General features: G+C 42.9%; 1 protein-coding gene across 1 annotated transcript in view; it reads left to right on the top strand.

Annotated features, from left to right (window-relative positions):
- The first annotated feature begins 16,339 nt into the window (after positions 1-16,339).
- grip1 (glutamate receptor interacting protein 1) overlaps positions 16,340-26,411 on the top strand; it is a 30,459-nt gene continuing 20,387 nt past the window's right edge. Inside the window, exon 1 of the mRNA XM_070928767.1 lies at positions 16,340-16,475. Within this exon, the coding sequence (XP_070784868.1) occupies positions 16,340-16,475 (136 nt within the window). The remainder of the gene's footprint in view (positions 16,476-26,411) is intronic.

The raw sequence follows: 26,411 nt of genomic DNA, 5'->3' as shown, positions 1-26,411 counted from the left end.
ATCACTTGTATCTCTGTATTTGTATATTTTTGTGTTCCCATTACAGAAAACAACTTTTTGCCAACTTTCTAAAGCAGACTCTCTCAACCTTGGGGTCAGGACAGGACAGGGGAGATTTCAAAGACAAATGTATTTCAACATTACAATAGGTTTTTAATAAATCATCATAATCTTACTCATAATAAGGATGTTATGATGTCTGGAAAGAGACATCACTATTAACTTGACTAACTTCACGTTGTTAGCTCTTTGGATGCCACCCCAATACGCTTGATTTTAGCTTATTTCAGTGAGCTAAAGTTGATATTTCTGATCATCAGATAATCACAACAAAATTGGTTATGTAAATCAAATTCTAAGTGAGGGGTTTTTAAATTATTATTTTTTTGTTTAATGCAGCAATACACTTCTGTTTTGTGTTCCTGATCTTTTTCAGTAGTGTTAACCTATAACATACATGTGGCCTGATTGGATCATCTGAACTACCTGAAGAAATATAATCGCTCATTTAAAAAGGGTTCATAAATACTGTAAATACTGTGTACAGTTCCAACATACAGTATATAAGACACCAGAGCTGCAGTAAAACAGCTGGCGGCCCCGGCTTTCTTCCTCGTTAATTAGCTTTAGAGGTGCAGGTAGGCTAGCTGTTTCCACCTGCTTCAAGTCTTTAAGCTAAGCTAAGCTAATTGGCTGCTGGCTGTAGCTCGTATTTACTGATATGTTAGCGGTATCGATCTTTTCATCTGACTCTGCAAGACAGCAAATAAGTGTATTACCCAACATGTCAGACTTTAACTCACTTACTAGCGGAGCTTTCAACCGCAGCTTGAAGTCTTTGGTGTTTGCGATATTAATTTGTTTTGTATGAAAGTATAAAAATATTGTCCAGGCAGTTAGAAGAGTCTTTGAGGACCCTGGATAAGCCTTTTGAGCTACATTAACTGTTGTACGACCTTCTGCGTTTTTGAAAGATTGATGGACAGTTATAGTTTTGGGAAAATCAGGTGCTTAGCTGTAGCTAGGTACAAATTGCTAAGTCACAGAGGAGGCAAAGCTCTGATTATATTTAGTATTTCTAAGCTCCTATAGTTTGTGTTGGATTTCTCTGCCTCAGTGTCATTGTTTGAACACTTTCAAGTGATTCATCCATATGTCTTTGTCTTGTATCGGCTGCTAGGAAGCTGGAGGAGTTTTATTGATCCCGGAGGACTCCTCTGTACTCGCGCTGTCTCTCTCCCTCTCTCGGCTATGAATGAATGAAGGCGGGAGGCGCGTGCTCACTGCTAGCGCGTGCTTGCCGGGCAAATCGCTTAAATGGCTGCGAAAATTAACGACAACAATCTGGGCAGTTTGAGCGGAGCCGTCTGTGGAGAGCCGCGGCGGCACATCCGGTAGATTCATGAGGGTCGCGGGGTTCGGGCTCCAACGGTCGACCGGTACCCCGTTTGCCTCGCGGGCTCCTTCACGGTCATCACGTCACCTCTCCCTCTCTCTCTCTCTCTCTCTGCCCACTACTCTACCTCGCTCTCCCACTCCTCCAGAGACCACAGCGAGGCTGGAGGGGTAGAGTTACAGAAGGGGGAGGGGGTAGAGCGACATAGACAAAGAGAAGAAAAGGAGAGAGAGAGAGAGAGAGAGAGGGAGGGGGGAGAGAGAGAGAGGGAGAGAGAGAGAGGTTCGCGTGCCTGTGTGGGGTTGAAAAGAGAGAGAGCGGTAGAGTGAGGTAGGCTCACAGTGCAGGGGAGGTGGATCCCTGTGTAGTGTAGCAGCTTAAGCTAAAGCTAACTAGCCATGTTGCTGTCGCTGCTGCTGCTCCTCCCGCTGCTGGTGGTGTGTGTCTGCTAGCGGGCCGCCCTGGACTCCCTATCCGCCCTGAGGTGCATCATGCCCGGCTGGAAGAAAAACATCCCGGCCTGTCTCCAACCGGACCAGGAGGGAGGTAAGACCAGACTCGACCGATCCGCTCAGGTTCATACCGACCGGCGAGTGTGTCCCTCTGTCTGTGTGTGTGTGTTTGTGTGTGTGTTTTAGTATATACCTGTGTGTGTGTGTGTGTGTGTGTGTGCAGCCATCTGTATGTGTGTATGCATGTGTGTGTGAGCGCGTGTACTAATTATCGCCGGTGCAATCTCTGTGCAGCGTGGTTTGGCGCCGCCGGTAGAGCTCGCGCAGACGGTGACTGTCTTGAAATTAGTGAAAGTTGGTAACTGATACCGTGTGAATGTGTGTGTGTGTTGTCTCGTGTTAATCTGACGCAACGGGTGAGGTTACAGTGACGTTACGGTGATTCTCCGTTATAGGCTACTCGTGTGCGAACGTGTTTATCATTAAAGCGATCACCGGTTACCGGTTGCCGAGAAGGAGGGGGCGAAGTTAGCGGGGCTGCTAACAGGCTAACTAATGGTTAAACCGAGCGAGGAGCGACGGTTGGTGCTGGTCAACCGAGGGTCTGCCCTTGTTTGTGTGTGTGTGTGTGTGTGTGTAACGAGCACCTTCACCGGGGCTGCGACCGCCCGCAGCCCCGGTTTTTACTGGTGTTACAGTAAAATCTGTGACCCTCCAGCTTCTGTGTTTCTGGAGGGTCAAGTGAGAAAAACCAGTGTTTTGACGGAATATTGACAGGTGAGGTGTTAACGCTCTACAGTCAGACCTGAACGCTGCTGGCCACCGGCTCCTGCTCCCACAACCGGTAAAATCTGTGACTCTAACGGTTTGTGGCAGCACAGAGCAGCACCCCTTAGTGTTTTCATAACACCCCTCCAGTGATTTAACACGGTGCAGTACAGTGTGGTGTTGTAGTATGTTAATCTCGTGTGGTATTCTGGGTAGTGGATTAATTAGTGGTGTAGTCCCTCATATTGCATGATAATGTTATATGTGGTAAACTATGTAGAGATTTAGTGGTTTTGGTGTAGTACAATGTGGAGTAATGCCAGTTTGTTTCCCAGTTAGCTGCAGATTTAGACATTACATCCTTGAAATAAAAGTTATTACAAACTGCGTTGGTGCACAGAGAGATTAGCTGATTAATCAACGCCATTTAGATAATTGATTAATTTCAAGCACAACATCCAGCTTCTCAGATATGAGCTTTTCTCTGTTTTATATCATTGTAGAATCTGTAGATTTTCTTTGGGTTTTGCCACTTGAGGCTTTATCAAAGTGTGGTTGACATTTATCGCTATTTCCTGACATTTTATGGACAATCAACTAAATAATTGTCAGATTAATAAATAATTAAAATAATCATTAGTTGCAGCACTAATATGGTGTACTCCATGAAGAGATATAGTGTTTGTAGTTTGGATATAGTGAAATAACACTCGTTATTTTCTCAAATATTTAATCAATTTCACATTTGAAGCTTTTGCATCAATGATTACATTTTTTTTACACTAACGTTTCGGTCCCTCTGGACCTCGTCAAGAGTGTTTTCAACAATTCGTACAACATTGATCTTAATGCTCCGCCCATTCTGTGTGCACAGGTGTGGGACAGTCAGTCTCCTGTGAGAGACATTTACTAAATCTACCTTCTAAAAATGTGAATCTATATGGCAATAAGAGAAAATAAGATGCAGATAACTGAACAGAACTGCACTAGGGGTAGTTATTCTCCTTTTACATGTGGTGTCAGATTCAACAGACCATTTTTAGCTCTCATTTACAAGGTTTGAACACTACAAACTGCACTGAGGACACATTCTCCACATAAAGGTAAATGAGAGACGTGGCTGCTTTTAGCCCTTTAGAACTCTTGCATATGAGCTCCTATTTTGTTTTTTCACTAAGGATTTACTGGAAGCAGCAACATTTCCAATGACTTTTCCATGGCGAGACAAATTGACGTGAATGCTTCCTCATTCTGTGGCGGCTTGTAGCTGCAGTCTAAAGTTCAGAGAGTTGAGAGCTTAAAAATGTGAGAATTAACCTTTAAGTACCCACCGGATGCTAGCACTATGGTGAACCTTCATGGACTCCTCGTACTAAAAATAGTTATTTCTTCAAAGCAGTCTGGCAGACCAACATGAAATAAATGCTTGATTACTGAATGTCCAAATCCATCATAAGGCACCAAAAAGCCCATTTGTTTTCATTTTGGTAGGTCAAAACCCAAATGGGGGGTAGGTGTTAAAGGATTAATTGCCCCGCTAGGGATGAATAAAGTTTATTGAATTCAGCTGAATTCTCCAACGGCCAGTTAATTTGAGAGAAAGAGTGTGTCGTTGTCCTTGCTAATGTAACTGCATGATAAAAGATAACAGGCATCAGAGTAGCAGGATGCTGTATGGCAAGGACAGAGACAGAGGGAGCAACAACAACAAAGTGTTTGATAAAATTAATAATTATCCACGTGTGGAAGGCTTTGTTAGCCTGCTAGCCACATTAGCTCCAGCAGCCCTGCCCACATTATTTCTCACAGTCCCGCCTGTGTTTCAGCAGAGCATGCAAGTATTTATTGTCTTGCTAATTTTAATCATTCTTAATTCTTAGTGTTATTATGCTTACATACTTAATGTTATTATTTTAGTATCAATGTCAGTAGGATTCATGTAATGTCCAAATTTCACTGCCAGGACTGTCTTGGACCAACAGATTGACTGACTGTCCAACAAATGATTATTTTCATTATCGATCAATCTGTTTATCTTTTTCCAACTAATGAAAAAGATGATGAATCGTTTACTCTATGAAATGTCAAAAAATGCTCATAGTTCTGAGAATGTCTTGTTTTGTTCAGCCGACTAAAGATATTCAGTTTACAGGATTATACAACATAAGAAAAGCAAACTCTCACCTCTGAGAAGCTGGAACCAACAAATGTTTTTTTTTTTTTTTGCTTGATTAAACAAATGAAATGATTAGTCAATTATCCAAATGGTTGACAATCACTTTTCTGTTGATTGACTTAATGTTTCAGCTCGACTGTCTCCCCTTCAGCCTTTGGTTAAAAACATGATTTGTAACATAACCCTGCAGCATCGTCCAGCTCACCCAGTATAGTCCAGTATTAGTGGGAGGATGTTAAATGTTTTCTAATCCAACCAGCTTCAGTCGGGGGCTGTTATAAAACATATAACAGTGCTGATTTAGTGTGGCGTGTAAACCTGTCTGTGGTGCTCATGGAGAGATAATAATATAATCCTCAAGTGTACAGCTTCCTGCTAAACTGTGGCCACAGTGCTTCACAGTGGGATGCTGGAAAAATAACAATATATTCAAATGTTAGGTAGACTGTAAAACATGGAAAACAGCTGTACAAGAAAGGAAACGCCAGACAACCAAAGGCAGGGGAGTAAAAATAGATAACAGGTAAATAATAGATAGACAAACCATAAGAGACACAGAGTACGTCTGTATAGTACTGTAGTAACATGTGTCCAGTGTATTTGTACAGCCAAATATCATGTACTGCTCCGTGTCTTGGTGGGCTCCAGCTCATGATCTCTTAAAGGACGAGGAATAAATCTTCAACAGAAACAGTTAATTAGTCTTATTTTCCCAAGAGTTTGCCTCACAGTAGCTCATTTTATGTATTCCATTTTGAAAATGTATTGTTTGTAGGTACATTTACCGTGATGGACAGATACCGCACATGCTCGGCTCCACCCAAACCTATTTCAAATATTAAATAAATGTACATTTTCTGGCTAACTAATGCTTCCAGGCTCCAGGCTTCAAAGTGCTCCTTTTCGAAACCTGTTGAGGACGACGCAGACAACACAGGCAGTGATTTTACAGCACGCTGATGACGACTGCGTCAGGTTCATGACCCTGATTTCTTACCTGGCAAGTCCAGAAGGGACCAGCACCTGTCTGCCTTCAGGCCACAGTGAAACCCTGAGCTGTGGCCAAGACCTCTGCTGTCTGCTGCTTGACAGCAGTGTCCTTCTCACAGATGTCCTCACAAACACGACTCAGAACTCATCCAGACAGTGTCAGAAAGTGACGCCTGCAGCCTGTTTCCTGAGGAGAGAGTGGATAGGCTCACTTCTTCATTGGATGGTTTGTCAGTGTTTTTGTAAATTAGATGGTTAGTCCTTTAGTCTGTCAGTTTTCCACACTGTTAGTTTGGGAATGTTGTTTGTGTGCACAGCCATGTGGAGCTGACACAATTATTCGATTAATCAATTAGTCGGTCGACATCATTTTTCAAGCAACAAATTCTAGCTTTTCTCTGTTTAATATCTCAGTAAACTGAATATCTTTGGGTTTTGGACTGTCAGTCGGACAAAGCAAGACTTCTGAAGATGTCACTTTGGACTCTGGGAAGTTGTGATTACTATCGTTTGATATTTGATAGAGTAAACAATTAATCGATTAATCAAAGAAATAATCAGATAATGAAAATAATGATTATTCAATCATATTTCAGCTCTAGAAATGCTGAAAAAAATTCATTAGACTGTGGTCACATGGCCATTAAAGCAGTGGTAGAAAGTAAGTACATTTACTCAAGTGCTGTACTTAAGTACAATTCTGAAGTACTTGTACGTATACTCAAGATATTTTAATTTTATGCTACTTACACTTCACCTCCACCACATCTCAGAGGGAGATATTGTACTTTTGACTTCACTACATAACAGCTGCACTTACTTGACAGATTTTAAAAACGTATAATGATATAAAATACAAGGCATTGTTATACATGCATAGTATTTTAAAATTTTTTACTTAAGTAAAATGTCTGAGTACTTCATTAAAGTGAAGCAAAGAGAAGTATCTAGTTTCTAAATGGACCTTGGTGCGAGATCGTTTTCTCAACATACACAGTGGCCATGTTATTAGCGACACCTGTACTCTGCTCTGCCATAAATTCTACTTGTATGGAATATATCATTTTTGTTGACATGGAAATGTGTTAATTCAGTTATATGTTTATTGCTGAGCTCACAGTTAGTGGTGCTGTTGTACCTCTGGATATACTGTAGTCCAGTACAACAACACCACTAACTAACACCTCAGTGAACAGAAACTGAAGCTCGTGGACATCTTAAAAGTCGACTTGATGTCGGATCAGCTGCATTCGACTGTGCAGGTGTTCCTAATAAAGTGTGTTGTCACAGTTACAATAAAAATACAGTAAAAACCAAAAAATAAATCCCAATTTTAAATAGAAGGTGACGCAGTATCACTGTGTGTGTGTGTGTGTGTGTTTGATAATGATTGCAGTGTGTGTGTGTGTGTGTGTTACAGCATGACATCATCCCTCCGTTTTAAGCTTTTTGACTTAGAAGCAGAGAAAATGGCTCAAACACACACACTAAGACACACTGAGACCCACTAAAACACACACACACACACAATAACACTCAGCGTCACAAACTGCTTTCTCTTCTGCTGCCACACACACACACTGAAACACACACACATGGAAACACACACACACACTGAAACACACACACATGGAAACACACACACTGAAACACACACACATGGAAACACACACACGGAAACACACACACTGTCCTTTAAGAGGTGCTGATGTCAGAACTCTGCTCATCTTTGTCCTCAGGATTACTGAAGCAGACCTGACTCTGTGTGTGTGTGTGTGTGTGTGTGTGTGTGTGTGTGTGTGTGTGTGTGTGTGTGTGTGTGTGTGTGTGTGTACATCCAGCTTAATGTATTATCCCTATCGTCTCTGACACATTTTACCAAGAGACTCTCTCTCTCTCTCTCTCTCTCTCTCTCTCTCTCTGTCTCTCTCTCTCTCTGTCTCTCTCTCTCTGTCGCTCTCTCTCTGTTGCTCTCTCTCTCTGTCGCTCTCTGTCTCTCTCTCCCTCTGTCTGTCTCTCTCTCTGTCTCTCTCTGTCGCTCTCTCTCTCTCTGTCGCTCTCTCTCTGTCGCTCTCTCTCTGTCTCTCTCTCTCTCTCTCTGTCTCTCTCTCTCTCTCTCTCTGTCGCTCTCTCTCTCTCTGTCTCTCTCTCATCATTACTGCGTGGAACAAACTGCTGACTGTGTGTGTGTGTGTGCGTGCGGCATTGTGTATTTCACTCTGACTTTATCCATTTAAATGCATGTGTTTTAAGTGTGTGTGTGTGTGTGTTGTGTAAATATTGTATCAGTACACGGCCAAAAGTATGTGGACAGCTGCATATTACATGGCTATGTGTTGCTGTAACAGCCTCCACTCCTGTGGTTTCAGTACTCAGATCTTTTACTTAAGTAAACGTAGTAATACTACAGTGTAAATACTCATTACAAGTAAAAGTCCTGCATTCAAGTAAACCACTCGAAGAGTTTCCTTCTGACCGCAGGCCTAAAACAGATATATTTCACATTTTATTTTATATTCCCGATTCTTTACTTTTGCAGTACTTGTTTCCTTTTCTCTTACTGTGTTTATTTTGCACCAAAACACACAAAGACAAATTCCTTTTTATATGAAAACCTACTTTGTAATTAACTGATTCTGAAAACTGATCAACAGATTAATCGATTAATTGCAGCCCTAGCTAATATTCTTTGCTGTCCTGTGAATCACCCTGTGTCTCCCCAGGAGTGAAGTCTTTGTTTTCCATAGTTTAGTCTAGTCGTGTGCACATGTAGAGTTTTAGTGCATTTTGATTAGTTTTCTCTTTCAAATCAGTCTTTTAGACAAAATGCTGCTTTTTCTTTTGTCTGAGTGTCTGACTGTTGGTGTTGTTGCCCTGCTGGACTGTCTCTAAAAACTGAATTTACCTTGAATCTTGCAACAGGACACAGACTCAGGATCAGGATCTGCTTTTACTATCCTTCACACACACACACACACACACACGCACACACAGTCATGTTTCCATCACTTCAGAGGACATCACATTGACTTCCATTAATTTCATGGATACTTACCCTAACCATAACCACTACTTTCCTAACCTTAAACCAAGTCTTCAGCCCAAAATGTAATGATTTATGTTATGGGGACTTGTCCCCAAAAGGAAGGCGAGTCCCCACAATGTGACTGTGTAAACAGATAACAGATTTATGTCCCCACAACATGAGGAATACACGCTCACACACACACACACACACAGCCCTGGGCGGCGTCCAGGTGGACAGCCAAGCTGCTGGCATCAAACACATACACTCATTTTCTACTTGGATAAGCCCAGCATGGACACACTAACACTTATTAATACACTCACACACACACATTATGTCTCAGTGTGTCTCCAACAGTCCAGCAGTTGGTCTGACTCTGAACTCTGCAGAGAGTATTTCCACTAGTTTCTATGGTCTGTTTTATCCATTATTGTCCTTAAGAAGCTCACAGACGTGTGTGTGTGTGTGTGTGTGTGTGTGTGCCAGCTGCATCCTTAAGATAACTCTTTTTCTCTCTGAGGTTGAGTAATGTAGAAGAGGCAGTGTTGGAACCAGTTTTAGCAGCACGTTGCAGCTGCTCGGCTGAGAGACTCAAAGTCGTCTTTAAACAACATTTTCACACATGTGGAGTCAAAGGGAAGCAACAGGATGCCAGTCAATGTAAATTCTACATCATTGTTCATGCTGCTGCTGGACGCTGAGACTCTGTGGAGGAGAAAGTTTCCACTGTGTGCGAACGTCCTCTGATGTGTCAGAGCAACAACCAGCAGCTCCCGCTTTGGAAATGTTTTCTGCTCCACTCAACTGTGTCAAAGAGCTTTAAACAAAATGGAGTCGAGCTGAAACTATTAAAGGGGAACTCCATCGAGTGTTGGGGAGTTCTGCTGCATACATGTCTGTTTTAGCTGTGTGAAGTCTGATATGTCCACAAGTGATGTCACTTGAGTCAGCGCCGGCTGAAGAAGGGCGCTGACCGGACCTCTGTAGCTGCTGCAGGCTACATTAGCTGCTACGGCTAATGTGAAGAAGTCTTTAAGTGATTAGTTGAATGACAGTAAATTTATTGGCAAACAATTTTAATAATCAACTCATTGTTTATCCTCTTAATTATGAGGATTTGCTGCTTTTCTCTGTTTTACATCGTTGTAAACTGAATATATTTGAGTTTTGGACTGTTGGTTTGCAGACGTGAGCTCTGTGATGGACGTTTTCAATATTTTCTTCACCTTTAATGTGCATTTTACGTGGTATTAAAAATGTCTTAAAATTCTTCAATTTAACCTGGTGAACCCTGCAGAAACCCGACGACTGTTTTTAACTGACCCGTTTGTGTGTGTGGACCCTAAACCAGCCTACTGGAGACGTCTATTTTTAGGACACATTTGTGTCCTCGAGTTTGTCTTCAGTGCAATTGTTGTTGTCCAGCTGTTTGTCCTTCCTCTCTCTTGGGTTTAGGTTCAGGTTGAGCCGAGCCTTCAGGGAATGAATGGAAGTCAATGCAGTGTGTGTGTGTGTGTGTGTGTGTGTGTGTGTGTGTGTGTCCATTAGAAATCAAGGTCAGTCACTCAGCAGTCCATTAAGACCATAGATTCACTCTTCTCTCTTTCTTTTGTTCTGTTTGTTTCTAGGTCTCTCTGTCTGTCTCGCTCTCCCTCAGGCTTCATCAATCACTGTCTGTCTGCCTGTCTGCTCCAGTGAATTATGGGTAGTTCTTAGCAGGACTCGGACCTCTGAAGCGCCTAAAATTTGTGGTTTTCTCTTCAAAGTTCTGAATGCAGCTGACGTCTTTGAAGGCTGCAGTTCCTCAGAGCGACCAGCAGGGGGAGTGAGAGGATAAACTGTGTGTGTGTGTGTGTGTGTGTGTGTGTGTGTGTGTGAGGTGTGGAGAATCAGATTATATACACACACTCACACATACTGAGGAGGCGTCCAATCGTGTTACAGAGCTGCAGAGGCTTGAGAGCGATATGCAAATGAACCTGCGCTTGTCATTTTTAGCAGCAAAACACTCTCTCTTCTCTCTCTCTTTCTCTTTCTGCCTGTGTCAGTGAATGTGACTCGACCATCTGCCCGGCTGTCAGTTCTGTCTCTGCATCGGTGAGGCGTGCTCATGGGGTGTTGAAGCCCTCAGGGATGTCTGTCAGGTGAGGGAGGTGGAGTCATGACTAATGTGATGACTCCTCCCCTCACTGTCCTGAGCTAACACCGAAGCTAATCTAACTTTACCGTGCGGATGAAGTGGGAATCATGAATCATGTGAGATTCTCTCAGAAATAATGCGTCCTGATGCGAGAGGGCGGCTCAGAAGGCCGGCCATTGATCGAAGGCTTGGTTTTGCTCCCCCTGCACACATGTTAAAGTGTCCTCGAGCCCCACATCACTCGGATGTGTGTGAATTTTAGAAATACAATGTAAGTCGCTTTGCTCAAAAGTGAACCACAACAAATAATGTACTCCTAGCACTAAGACTCAAACGTGTTTCCAATATTTTGTCCACTATTTTCATTTTGATTTCATTAAATTATCAACAAAAACAATTGAATGTATTGATATATTAGTCAATAGCCTTGATATTGATATTTTGGAGTTCAAAAATGAATCTGCAACTATTTTCATCATCGATTAGAAGTTATTTTTTAATCACATGACCTGTTTCCAGCCTCTCTAATGTGAGGATTTGCTGTCTTACTCTGTTTCTTATCATTGTGAATTTCATATTTGGGGGGATTTGAAGACTTTGGCTCCAGGAATCTATGATGGGCATTGTTCTGTATTTTCTGATACTTCATTGATTAAACAATGAATTGAGAAAATAATCAGCAGATTAATTGATAATTAAAATGATCTATAGTTGCAGCCATAAACGATATATTGGTCAATAGTAATTTTTTTAAAACATAAACACATAATATAAATAAAGAATCTTTTTAATCATGACCAAGACACAAACTGACATTTTACAGTTGAAATGAATCCACTGTGTAATTTAGACACTGTTTCTAAATGATCTATATTGTTCTGGCTGATTCTGTATATTTCTATAGACACACTTTTGGTTAAAAACATAGGAGTAAAACCACAGTAACAAAAACATGCACATACGTGTAGTTAAAGACAATACCAACAGCTAAATGGCACAGATTAAAATAATGATCAGTATTGCAGCTGTAGCCAGGCGCTTGTATTATAGTAAAGATGAAATCGTTCCACAGCACAGCCTGACCATAAGTCTGTCTTCGCAGTAAAATGATGCGTTTCCTGTTGTTGAACACTTGTGTGTGCGGAGCACTGAGAGCACTGTGAAGCACCTGTCCGAGGTGATAATCACCTTCACAGAGAGCTGGTTTTGTTGGGCGTTGATTGGAGCTGCAGTCTGTCTTTGACCAGTGACCAGTGTTGTCTCTGATGTCGTCTTCAGGCTCAGGCGCTTCTCTGGGACGGTGATGTGCTGTGTAAGGCTCCTGTTATGAAGGGTTGAGATTTTCTCTTCAAGCTGCTCACCTGTTCAAACACACACACACACACACACACACACGTCTGTTTGACTTCCCACAGTGGAGGACACTGGCAGTAAACTGGTTCAACACACACACACACACACACACACACACACACACACACACACACACACACACACACAGACACACACACACACACACACACACACACACCTGAAGGTGAGATTAAACCAAGAACATACAGGAAACACACACAGTAAACCTCTCTGAACTCTGACCTTTGACCTCTGAAACTGACAGACACAGTGATTGACAGCTGGCCTGCAGGGTGTACAGTGACAGTCGGAAGCTATGTTTGTTGTGTGTGTGTGTTGACCTCTGACCCCTGTCATGTCCTGACAGCTCTTGTATCCCACGATGCCTTGCTGCACGACAGACGGAAAAGTGCTGACAGACACACACACACACACACACACACACACACACACATATATCTAATAACAGTGATTACATGAATGAGGGATTAGCTGTTTAATTGATTATTTAACAGGAAATAAATGAATGGCGGCCTGTTTCCTGGAGTCTGAACGATGGTTTATTTTGCCTCTTTCACACCTGTAGCTTGGTTCATTTGGTCCGGACCAAGAAGAAAAAATGATCTGTTGTTGCCTTTTAGTTGTAGTCCGGTTCATGTTCATGCTTTTACAAACAAACCAAGAGCTGTAAAACATAGAGGCTATTTAAAAGTGATAAAGTTACACAGAATGACAGGTAATGACAGGCAATATGGGAAAGTCCCTTCACTCAGCAGCTGACGCACATCTGTGTTACCATGGTTAACAAACAACAGCTGTATCCATCGCTTACACAGGTTTCCTTTACAGTTTACTACCAGCAGATGGGTTTCAGTAGTAGTTTAGGTTTTGAAATCATTCTAAAATCACAAGAATCCTGTGGCTGGTCTGTCTGTTGCTGTCAGACCACAAACCAGCCAAGTTGTTTGAACAGCTTTTAAACCAAATGAACTGCAATAAACGGACAAAACGCACCAGTTTGAACCCAACCAGACGGCTTCTGTACCGGTTTGATATTTAAAACGCTGGCGAGTAGTGCGTCTTTTTACTGTTCTAAAAGCCCAACCGATTGACCCTGTTTCTAGCTTTATGGTGCCTTTGATTATATCTGGGATGAAACATACAGTAACCGGGTTATTCATCTTCCTGTGTGCATCATTATGATGTTCTGATCACAGCCTGCTCTCCCCAGACAGCCTATATCTCATTTCTTCAGCCAACATGTCCATGTGGGACCTTCTTGGATGGGCTGCCAGTGGAGCCTCAGCCTCAGGCAACTTAAATGGAAAGAAAGGGGAAATACAGAACATACACAATGTGGGAAAGCAGAGTAACCAACCAACCCATCCTCCGAATTTAACAAATTTAATTTTACTATTTGGTTAAAGTTCGGGGACCTTCTTCGTCTCAGTAACAATAATAAAGATGTGGTTAAGGTTAGGGAGCAATGTACCAAAAGAAAGTAGGAAAGTCCCACGTTTAGTTGATCCATAAATCCACCACAGCCTCCTCCGTCTGTGGACTTTAGCGCTCTATCATATTGTCAAACTACTGCCTTCTTAACCCCCCCGAAAGACAAGAGTCATAATTAGTCCGGAGACTACAGGGCGCTTTAAATGATTGTTGTTTTTTGTTATTTTCTGAAACGACTGGTGCTGTTGTCTTCAGTCTCTAACCAACAGATATCCTACTGGGACCCTGGTTTTGCTCTTAAAGGTTTAATTACAACACACACTTCCACGTCCATCCTGTAGGGGGTTGAACACAACTTGAAATGTTACCCCCCCCTCCCAAAACTGATGTCATCACCAATTTCAGATTGATGTTTTATGACTAACAAATTCAAAAACAGGAGGCAGCTTTCGTCCGTCACATGAGGCGATTACTGACTGTTGTGGTCCACTTTTGCCCAATCTTTACAGTCTATTAATTGGACACAGTGATTAGACTTGGGGGTCTTTCAGGGGCTGGAGATTATTGCACCACATGGGACTGACTTGTAGCTCTCCAAGGCCTCATTAACAGCCCACATGGGCAGATACTCATGGGGCTCTTATAGAGCCAAATTACTGTGCTAGCCCATCATTCACCGAGTGGACCTGTTGGTTGGGTCAGCAGTTTACTGGGTCCAGAAAGACCCCCCTGTGTAACAATTCATTATGTGTGCTGTCTTATATTCAGTATTTATACACATATGTTGTTTGTTTGGGCCATTTGTTTACCTCTTCTAGAATCTTTATTCCCCCCATCAGCGTCAGGAATGACACTGGACTCCAACCAGGGACATTATGGTCCAAGACCAGATTACCTCTGACCATATAAACAGTAAATAGTGCTGAGTACTGAGTTTCTGTAGTTTCCACAAGTCCATCAGAGTGAGACGTCTTCTCTCCAGCTGTCACATTCTGCCAGTTCAACGTTCATTCACATCAGATCTCATCAATAATTAAAGCTTATAAACGTAATAGTTTTGAACCAGGACCTGTGGTACGTGGATTAAGTAGCAAGATACATATTTAATATGCATGCCGCTATAAGGATAGGTATCGGCAGAGAAGTGGTGAGTTTTAGTCTTCTAACAGAAATGTTTATTAGTTTTAGTCCCATTTTAATAATTAGATTATTGCTAGTTTGTCTTCTAAGCATTCTCAGGCTACAGCTGTCGCCACCTTTGTTGTGTACAGTTACCATGGTTACAGGTGTTGGTGTCACCTATCAGGAGGTTAGTGGAAAGGGCACTGTTTACTAAACGTAACCACACACTCAGCTTATCTGTTGTTATAAACATGTGTGAGTGAATGATCTGGTGTGGAAGTCACACTTTAATGTTGACGTTCCTTTTGCTGTCGCATCAGATCAGCTGACCAATCACTGAACAGATTCTGACTGTGGGGATGTCGAAGGCTCAGGACACACCTGTGAGTCCTCGTCACCCAGGAGAGGAAGTAGAGTTAGTTGAATGAAACGCACCCTTAGTGTCACCTCCTGTCCTCTCATCCCAGTTTTTCTCCTTTTCTAGTTTATTTCCTCACATTTCCTTTCATCCTCCTCTCCTTGTTTCCTGCCGCTGTTCCCTCCCCTCCTCTGTCTCTTCTCCTTGTGTCCTCTTCTTTTCTAGATTCCTCTACTCTCCTCTCCTCTCCTTTCATCCTCCTCTCCTTGTTTCCTCTCCTCCCTCCCACTGTTCAATTACAGACCACTCTGGAATTCACACATTCACAGATTCCATGCCTGAAGAGCTCCCCTCCCCCTCACTGGAATGAAGAGTGAGTGAACGAGGAGGAGGAGGAGGCAGGAGAGGAAGCACAGAAAATATGGATATAGAAAGGAAGGAAGGAAGGGAGGAAGGAAGGGAGGGAGGAGGCAGTGGAACAAAGGAAGGAAGGAAGGAAGGAAGGAAAAATAACAAAGGATGCAACAAAGGATGGAAGGAGCCAATGAAGGAAACAAAGCTTGTCTCTTCTCTCTGCTGACTCTTCAAGTGCACATTTACAGCGTGCACACACACACACATTCACACACAATGAGTGCTGAGATGGAGGAGTGGTGTGTTAGAGGGCGAGAGCAGCGAGCGAGCAACTGTGTGTGTGTGTGTGTGTGTGTGTGAGTGAGAGCTGCGAGCCCTGTGATTGGCTGAGCCCGGCTAGATGCACCAACAGCCGAAAGAAGACGGGAACAGAGGAGGAGAGGGAGGCTGCAGATAGAGCAGAGAATACAAAGAGCATGTGAGTGAGTGTGTGAGTGTGTGTGTGTGTGTGTTACAAGCTAGCAAATGTGTGTGTGCATGCATGTGTGTGTGTGTGACATCCAGAGGTGTGTGTCGTGTGTGTGCAGAGGCGAGGAGGAAACCTGATCTCACTCTCTCTCTCTTTGTGGAATAGCGCTTTCCGTTAGCTCTCGTCGTTATTAGCCTTGTTGTGAGCTCATAGCTTAGCCTGGCCCCAGTTTGGCCCGGCTCGGCCCGGCCCAGTTCAGACCTTGTGTGGTGGTGGGGGTGATGGAGCGGTTCCTGGCACTGCTGCGCCTGCTGGGCAGGAGGAGGCGAGGGAGGAGGTACCGAGCGGATGACGATTACCAGGAAGGCTACGAAGACGTTTACTACTACACCAGCAAGTACAACACACACCTACTGAGTGAGTGAGTCCCATAGAGAAACACTGAGAGAGAGAGAGAGAGAGAGAGAGAGGCTTTGTTTTATTGTCTTGCTAGGAGAGCGAGAGAGGTAGAGAGATCAGTGAAGAGAGCGAGAGAGGAGCTTATCAACAGATTATGAAGTAGCCCGAGAGAGTGAGTGAGTGTGTGTGTGTGTGTGTATGTGTGTGTGTGTGTGTAACGTCTTGTATTATAGATGAAGGTCGTTAGTGAAGCGCTGCTCAGTTACAGTACACACACACACACACACACACACTCACTCAGGTATCCAGGTGACAGGGGGCCAGGTGGTTTGTGGGTAATAACAAGGGAGGAAGTGTTGACTGGGGAAAGGAATGTTGACAATGTGGGGAAGACACACACACACACACACACACACACACTGGTTCCAGGTTTGACTTGCTGTGTTGTTTTAGTCCACATGCTGGTCTGACTGTTTCTCCAACCCTGTCACAGTTCCTGGTTTTGATTCTGCACCTGATTCCACTTTTGTTCTAGTCTTGCTCCAGGTTCTGGTCCAGGGGCTGCGTCTCGGACCTCAATACGTTTTAGATACAGAACAAAATGTGTCTGTAAGTGTCAAAAAACGCAGAGTATGCCATATACATTGTCATACACTCGGAGGCTGAGTTTGTATTCATTAGTATTATTAAAGTGTAACTGTGTGAACAGTCTTTTCCACAGGCTCCATCAGCTTCACTTTAATTAAAAAGCAAACCTGATCTTTAATCTCAGACCACATTCTGGTCTGATTGTTGTATTAGATTGTAGTTGAAGAATCTGTCCAATTCGTCATAGTTTGTAGTTTTATTCCAGGTTCTGGTCTAGAGGCTGTGTCTGGGACCACTACTTTATTGGTACCAAACAATGTGGGTCTGTAACACCAAGTATCACAAACTGTCAAGCACAGCATTTACAGGAGTACCCTCCTCTTCACAAGTATTTTAATGTGTTATATTTAAATCACAAGTGCAACTGTAGGAACAAGGTCTCGTCCCACAGGCTCCAACAGCTTCACTTTAATTAAAAAGCAAACCTGATCTTTAATTAATATTAAAGATTAATTATCTTTGTGTGACCCAGATCAGGGTTTCCCGCCCCGCCTTTCCTGAAACAAAGAGCGTCTCTGCTAACATCTGAAGGATTCTGATATCAGGGTTATTAAAGGCAGCCTGTGGAGTCTCTGACCACTAGTAGTGCTCTAGAGCAACGTGTTTATCGGGTCGTACTGCTGGTTTCATGTTATTACACTGATCAACAGTGAAGAAGAAGACTGCAAGCTCGCAAACACGCATGTAAACAATGCAGGAATTAAAACCAGCTTTGCAGATGTTTAATGAGGAAGGAAATGTACCCAACGGGTTTGTGTCAACTCAAAGATACACACAGTAGGACTGTATTGATGATGATGATGATGATGAATCTGATTTGGGCGTGACGGCTGATGGGACCAAGTTGGACCTGGTCTGTTCCAGTCTGGGTCAGCTGGTGTTGACAGTGGGTAGATAAAGTGGGAGCTATGTAAAGAGTCTGAAGTCTTGAGATCCAGTAGCTGCCAGTTGTTGTTTGATATTTGCGACATCTTGAAGTAAGTTCTCTCAGCTCCAGTTCCCTCTGTGGGCTCTGCGGTCCTGCATGCCTCTCCGTCCAGGATCTCACCAAACTCGCTGCTTTTTTCCCTCCTTTTTTGGCCTTTTCAGCACAAATGTCGCTGCATATGAACAAGCTGCTGGTTGGCGTCCATGTTTGTTTTGGTACAAGAACACGTGACAGTTGGCCTTTTCGCAGGATTCGCGAGGTCGTCTACCTGCAGAGCTCCGGTGGTTACTGAGCAGTGGTGCAGAGTGCTGTCTGGTGGATTTACTCAGTCGTCAGGTTCATGCTCCTTCCTGACTGTCGGAGACGAAACAGTCAGTCAGATCTGATGGTTCTGGTCTGTGCACTGTTTTACATTGTAGTCTCTATTGTATGAATCAGATTCTATTGAGTTGTAGATTCATAATTCTAGGTCGGGTCTGGTTGTCTTCCAGGCTTGTGTATTGTATGTATTTTATAGTTTCTTCCTCTTTATTAGAGGAGATGATCATTTAACTAAAGAACCAGCAGTGTTTTGATTTATTGTCAGCAGGTGAATTGAAGCATACTGTGGAGGACACTGTTTATGTTTTGGCCATCATCTTCCTCTCTGACAGATCACATTTTCCTCTCACTTTTTCTATGTGAACTCGCACTAAATACTACATTACCCATGAGCCTCAGCTGCCTCTGCTGTGGAAAAGACTCCATCCAGAGTTTTCTTTGTTGATGCAATCGGGCACAAAACTCTGCAATATGGCTGCCAAACTGATACAAGATTTAGCTAAAAAAGATCTGAATGTATCCAGCGGGCTCTGTGAAGCTCAGCCGTCACCTTCATCCTGCTGTCAGCCGCTCTCAGAGGAGGGGGGGGGTTGTGGTTAACTTCCCTCCTCAACATGTTGCGTCTTGTACCTCTGACTTGTTTGTGCTGATTGTGGTGACCGGCCTTTTAAACCACTGAAATGAGCCGCTCCACTTCTCCACTAATCAAACAATCCCAATCACAGTATCCTCATCGGCTCATTTATTTATATTCTTATATTCTTATATTATTTGTGACACATTTCCTCACAGTTAAATCCCACCACTACTTGTTTTACTATCTGCTGAATATTAACTCTGTCCGAGCTAAAACGAGATTCAGAAATATTTTCATTTTTGTGGGTGAAGTCTGGTCCACGGCTCCGTCTCCGTCTGTCTCCCTCCAGAGGAATCTCCAACAGGACTTGAACTCTCCGTCCGCTAAACAGTTTACACTGATTAAAGTGTTTGCGAGCACTCCCAGCTGCGAGCAGGCGATAAAGGACTCACTTTGGTTTCCCCGGCCTCGTTGTCTCAGATGTTTCTGAATAAACTGGACCAGCAGATTAACTGCAGCACTGTGGAGTGGAAGATTGGCTGTGAGGAAAGTGTCAGTTTTGTAAATCCAACACTTTTAGAGTCTTCGTTTGTGTAAAATTCACATTGTTTATTTAAAACAGCATTTTTGTGAGTGTGGATGTGTGTTTAGGTGCTAATAACTGGCACTGAACTTTATTATTTCTATGTGAAAAATTACTGGAATATTCCATTCTTTGCTTTGTGTGTGTGTGTGTGTGTGTGTGTGTGTGTGTTTGTGTGTGTGTGTGTGTGTGTAGCAGAGCTGCCAAGAGACATTTCTCGCAGCTACCAGCTAGCTAGCAATGAGTGTGTGTGTGTGTGTGTGTGTTTAGCACAGCGTGTGATTCTATATGAAGGCATTTTAAGGTTGGTTGACTGGCTAACCCGGAGACACACACAGACACACACAGACACACACACACACACACACTTCAGTGTGATTTCAGTCCTTTGTTTCTCTTGTTAGCCCGGTGTGGATTTAACCTGGTTGGTTGCATCAAACATCTCAAGTAAAGATTCATCTTAAAGAAAAGTTCTCCACTGAAGTAGTTAAAGTAGCTCCACCAGCTGTAACATTAAAATGCTGCTTGTATGTTAATACTTCAGTCATGATATATTATGCCCAGCCAGTACTTTTACTTTAATTGTACTTTTACTACATTACAAATACAAAGTATTTTACTTGGAACAGAGTATTTTTACATAGTGGTTTTACTACGTAGTAAGTAAATGATCTGAGTACTTCTTCCTCCACTGGTTTCTTGTGTGTGTGGTAACAGGTCATAGGCTACAGGTGTCACTGTGATGCCTCTGGCCACGCCTCCATCAGTGATGTCACCTGTGTCTCACCTGTAGGCGGCTCTACTTCCTGTATAAGCGGACAGCTGCCTCTCTGCCCGCCTGCCGTACTCTCTCTGTGAGCTCCATCATCTCATTATGTGTCGAAACGCTAAGATGCATAAATCTGCATATGAATGAGGTGAAATGATGTTGACTGTTTATACAGAGTTCAGACCAGTGCAGTTTACAGCAGTCATGTGTTATGAGAAGCTTGTTGACATAGAAACATTTGCTAATTAATGCTTTAAATAAGGGCTGCATTAGCATAACTGGTCGTGTGTTCAACATGATGGAGATTAAAGAGGAAAACGGGCAGCTGAAGGGGGGGCAGGCCGTCTCTTAAGCATTTTGTTATCTCATTATCAAATCCTCGTTCTTATTCTGGTTAAACTGAGAAAGTAAAGAAAACTAAATATGTTAAAAGCAAAAACCATCTTTGTTTTCATGTGGTTTTGGCTGCCATGAGCAGACCTGTCATAAACCAGACACCACAGCGACCTGTTTTTTAATAGTCACCATGTGTGAATGTGTCAGACTCTGCTGGCGCTCAGTCCCACGTTTTCCCACTTTTCCGTTCGCTGGGATTCGATTTGCGTCGGTCTGGAGGCGGCGTTCTTCACTGCTGTTATCTTCAGAGCCAGAGAACACACACACACACACACACACACACACACACACACAAGCAGGGAGAGAAAGTAGAGCAGAAATCTGCTCACCTTAATTAATCTGTAGGCGTCTCGGGATTCAGAACGCTTTCCCCTCATTATTTGGATGTGATGTTTAATTAGTTCTCCTAAATTAATGAACAACTGCTCCTTTTTTTTCTGTACTAATTCCTCCTAAACCAAAGAATTCAACCTTGCTGTGCAGAAAACCTGAAGTACTGTAGAGATGGCCATACAGGCGCACTAATGGAAGGTTTTGTTTTCTTGTTGGACTATTAGGCAGCAGTATAACTTGGAAACCAGTGGCACGTTTACTCAAGTAATTAAGTACAATTTTGAGGTACTTTACTGTTTATTATGTGTATCCTACACTACAATTCAGAGGGAAATATTGTACTTTTTACTCCACTGCGTTTATTTATTATTCAATTTATGTCATTATTAGATTATAATGACATAAAAACATATGATTAGATTATAAATTGCATTATTAAAGATTAAACTAATCTAACAAAAAAGAGACGTTCACTACAAACCGGGCTAAAAGTTTCCAATATTTCACGTTTCCAAAAAATACAACATAGATTTGAGTATCAGAACTTATCTCACATTAATCATCTCTCAACCCCTCAGATTTATATTTAGGGTATTTAATTAACACTCTAATAATGTCATTTATAATAATATATCAGTTATGGATTTTGCTACAGGAGGCTTTTACTTGTGATGCATTTGTACATTTTACTGATGAAGCTTTTGTACTTGTGTAAGATTATGAATGGAAGACCTTTACTTGTAATGGAGTATTTTATATGATATTTGTATTTTGTTTTATTGGTGCTTTTACTTAAATAAAGGATCTGAGTGCGTCTTCCACCACTGTTGAAAACCTACATGAAGCAGGTTTCCTTGGCGGAGGACGCTCCCTCAGAGGTCAACTGATCAAGAATCAGTTTGAGATGTTGTGGATCTTAATCTCGGATCTTAAAATATTAAAATAGTCCTCCTGGTTCGAGGGTGCCGGAGCCTGTAGAGTCCAACCAAAGTGTCTCCAGCACATAAGCAGATTGGCTCTTGAAGCAGCGATGTCAGTCCATCAGTTGATCCGTCTGTTGGTCCAACACTTTTGGTTCAGAGTGAAGTATCTTGACATCCACCAGATGGATTGGGCAGACATTCATGACCCCAAGACGATGAAACTTAATGACTCTGGTGGTCCAGCGACTTTGCTGCATTTCCACTTGTGTCCAGCAGTGAACGAACGAGTGCTCAGTAGCATCTCAAATCATCAAGTCGTTATCCAGGAGATACATCTTCAACGTCACAGGTGAACACGTCGTCTGGTCCAACGCTCACAACAGGGTCCCTCTGAAACTACTGACTGCGTTCTTGTACTTTGAGATTAAAGCTAACTAGCTAACTGCTAAACCTATTCCACTGGTTTACAAGTGGCGGTAGCACACCAAGATATGCAGCAATGTGCCAATAAAGTGCCAAAAAATGGGCTTTGCAAATGTTTTATGAGTAAAGAAGATACATTGAACACATTCGTTAGAGCTCGAGGATACACACAACGTGTTTTGGTGAGTAACTGTGACATAACTTTTGTTTACAAGAAAACTCCGCAGGGCGTCTTTAAAAATTAAAAACACATCAGTGAGCCTCACTGTGTCACTGGGTGACATCTTCCTTCATCACCATCAACACACACATTGTAGTTTATCTGGACTCAGTCCCACACACACACACACACACACACACACACACACCGTCCTGCTGCCCCAAATACTCAGCAGAGCACCACATGTGGATTCATCCACCGCTGAAAATAGTCCCAAACAAATGCACCATTTCCTCCTGAACCTAAATATTTGTGTTTTTAAAGCTTCACGTCTTCAGCAGGAACCAATGGGCTGTGAGCTGAGAGCCACAGACAGGAGGTGAGACAGGACTGAGAGACGGACTGACAGGTTGATGGTTTGGGTCTGAACCTGGATTTGTCGACAATCGCAAAACTATAGAATAACCGCAAAGAGTAGCTGAGTCTGAGTACATCAGCGGCTGCTGTGATGAGTCGAGGTGTTCTTGGTTTGTTGATTACAGTCCTGTCGGTCGGTCCCATCTGTTCCTCACACACATGTCGACTCTGACTGTGACTGCTAGCACTAATTAAAGGGTTACACATCCGTCAGCTCCTCTTCCCTTCTCTGGAACAGTGTTATTAGCACTCTGACTCTGTGTGTGTGTGTGTGTGTGTGTGTGTGTGTGTGTGTGTGTGTGTGTGTGTGTGTGTGTGTGTGTGTGTGTGTGTGTGTGTGTGTGTGTGTGTGTGTGTGTGTGTGTGTGTGCACTTACATAAGGAGATGTCATGGTGACTCAAACCCACGTGTTTAACTTTGGGCAGTGGGTGTTGACATGCACACACACACTGTCAGTGTTATACTCTGATTTGGTTATTTTGAAAATTCTGGAGGCTGTAATGTGTGTGTGTGTGTTTGCATTAGTGTGTTTGCATCGGTGTGTGTGTGTGTGTGTGTTTGCATTAGTGTGTTTGCATCGGTGTGTGTGTGTGTGTGTGTTTGCATTAGTGTGTTTGCATCGGTGTGTGTGTGTGTGTGTGAGCACTTCTTTCATCTCTCAAAATCACTCTTTGTACGGTGCAGGGTCGCTCTCTTCCCTCAATTATTCATCAGCTTGTTTCCATGGTAACAGCTGCAGCCGTGTGTGTGTGTGTGTGTGTATTTTGGGGGGATTGGTTGATGTGACAGCAGTAGGATGGGCTTCATTGGCTCATTATACTGTATCATTACATCTGATGTTAGACCTCTGTGACTGTAAACAGGAAGTGGTAGAAGTACTACTAGTGACAGCAGCAAGTACAAGTATTTACATTAAATACTCTCTGTAAATGTATTTCTTTGGTTCTAGCTGGAAAGTTTCCACCTTGAATATTCCAGTGATTTTGCAACCCTACTCTTGTTCTTGTTGGTTCTGTTAGTTGTCTTTGGTTCTACCTGGTTTAGGCTGGTCCTGATTTGTGGGGTTCTAGCTGGTTCAGCATCAGTAGCAGTAGAAGCAGTAGTACTAGTAGTAGTATTATTTGTAGTAGCAGTAGCTGCTGTTGATGATGATGCTTTGGTTTATGGAGTAGTTGTAGTTTCGGTATTGGCGGCAGTAGCTAGTTGTTGGTAGTAATAGTAGTAGTAATAGTAGTAGTAGTAATAGTAGTAGTAGTAGTAGTAGTAGGTAAGGAAACTTCCTAGAAACTTCAGAAAATCTAATATTTCATTCACAAGAAGTAAATCCAGAGCGTCGTTCGTCGTTCTGCCCTTAAACTTAATCAGAGAGGTGATGTAACAGCAGTTACAAAGAAATAGTTTCCTGCCATGCTGCTCTCCTGCTGTGCTGCCATGTTGTCTCCAGCAGGGGGCGTGATAGACTCAGAGTGCAGCTGGTGACCTGTGTGAACAGCAGGGGGCAGCACAGGTCAGACCAGACCAGAACACCTCAGTTCAGATCAGTGGGCACAGAAACACTGAGAGGAACCAACCCTCAGTTATATAATAACACATTATTATTATTATTATTATTATTATTATTATTATTATCATCATCGCCATTATTATTATGTCAGTGTGATGAGAGTTTACAGTCAGAGTGGTAGAGAGAGAGAGAGCGCTGTGTTTAATATGAGCGCAGCATGTTGACCTGCATTTTGCTGCAGTTATAGTAATATCACTGTTAATACCTTAAATACACACACACACACACACACACACACACACACACACACACTCTAATCCGGTGTAATCTGCTGCCGGGACACTGACCCACATGTCTGACCACTTCACTACCTGCTGGACGAGGACACGCCCTCCTCCAGCGTCAGCCAATGACATTGCAGAGAACGGAGCAGCTGCTTTATTATTGGTTCACACACTGTTAGGGAAAAAAAAAATATTAGTACACATACTTGTACTAACACTGTATTACAACCAAGCTCACTAAAATGTAGTAGTGTTCTTTAAAACAAAATACTACTACTCCTACTATATAGTAGTATTATCCAGTATCACATGCTAGTACACAGTGTAGTAGTACTTGCTACTCAATTAAAGAGTCAATTCAACCAAATTATAAAAAATATCTTCAGATGGTAGATAATATCACCTCTTACTTAATACTTATCATAATACCCTGGAGGTACAGTATTTTTATTAGTATTTATTCTGACTGTTGAAGCTAGCAGTCCTTTGTGTTACTGCAACTACTGTAATATTTAATAAATCAGTTACAAGTACCCTTAAAAGCAAGACAGGCCAGTACTCCCTGAAGTATAATAGTACTCTGGTTTGTTTTTACCTGATGATGTCATAAGGATTTCTCATGGAAAACAAAAAGTATTGATTTATTGCATTATGGGAAATGTAGGATTCAGTGTTTTTGGAGTTTGACTCGTAGAGACTACAGGTTTGAATATATCGAGTCCTGCTGCTTTATGGAAGTGCAGTACTACATCTGTAACTTACTGCTACTTCTGAAAGTATGTCAGTACTATCAGTACTCCGGTTGTAAGGCAGTAGTACTTGTGTATTGTTGTGGATTCCAGATAAGCAGATTATGGGATGTTGTTTCCTTCATATCATCCTATCTCCCTTCCTTTGCCTCTCTCCTTCCTTCCCTCCATCCTTTCCTTCTGTTTTCATTTTCCTCCTGTCTTATTTCTTTCCGCCCTTCGTTTGCTTCTGTTCTTCATCCCTGAATGACTGCTTTCCTCCGTTTTCCTCCATGTACTCCTCATATTCATCCTTTATCTCTGTTCATTTCATTATCTTTCCATTTATCTCCACTTCCTTCCTTCGTCATGCTGGTTTCCTTCATCCCTCCATCCAGCTGAGGGATACAGCAGCCTCCCTCCTCCCTCTGCCTCTCCATCATCCCTCCATCACCCCCCCCTCCTTCTCTTCATCCTCCCATCTGCGCAGACTCTGCCTCCCCCCTCCCCCCTTCCTGCCTCCCTCCCTCCTCCTCCGCTGCCTCATTTTATGGAGGAGCTTCACATCTGCAGCGCTCCCTCTCTCTCTCGTTTGCCGAGCCCCAGGAAGCGTCTCCATGATGGTTTCTGTTTGAGGAGGTCGTCCGTCACACAGTTGCTCGCAGAGGGAGAGGAGGAGGAGGAGGAAGACGAGGAGGAGTAGGAGGTGTAGTTTGTGGCGGCTGCATCTGCATGGCGCTGGGAGGGGAGGCGACGCTCGGCTCGGCTTCACCATGATCGCCGTGTCGTTTAAATGTCGCTGCCAGATCCTGCGCAGGGTGAACAAAGGTAGAGAGACATAGAGAACCACTGGGGCAGAGAGAGAGAGAGCGAGAGAGAGAGAGAGTGGATGTGTGTGTGATGGAGGGATAAGCATGTTTGCATGTGTAACATACGTGTGTGTGTGTGTGTGTGTGTGT

The sequence above is a fragment of the Enoplosus armatus genome, chromosome 22, assembly GCF_043641665.1.
Source record: "Enoplosus armatus isolate fEnoArm2 chromosome 22, fEnoArm2.hap1, whole genome shotgun sequence".
Lineage (NCBI taxonomy): Eukaryota > Metazoa > Chordata > Actinopteri > Centrarchiformes > Enoplosidae > Enoplosus > Enoplosus armatus.
The sequence above is the reverse complement of the archived record's forward strand: the minus strand, read 5'-3'. Positions and strand labels throughout refer to the sequence as shown.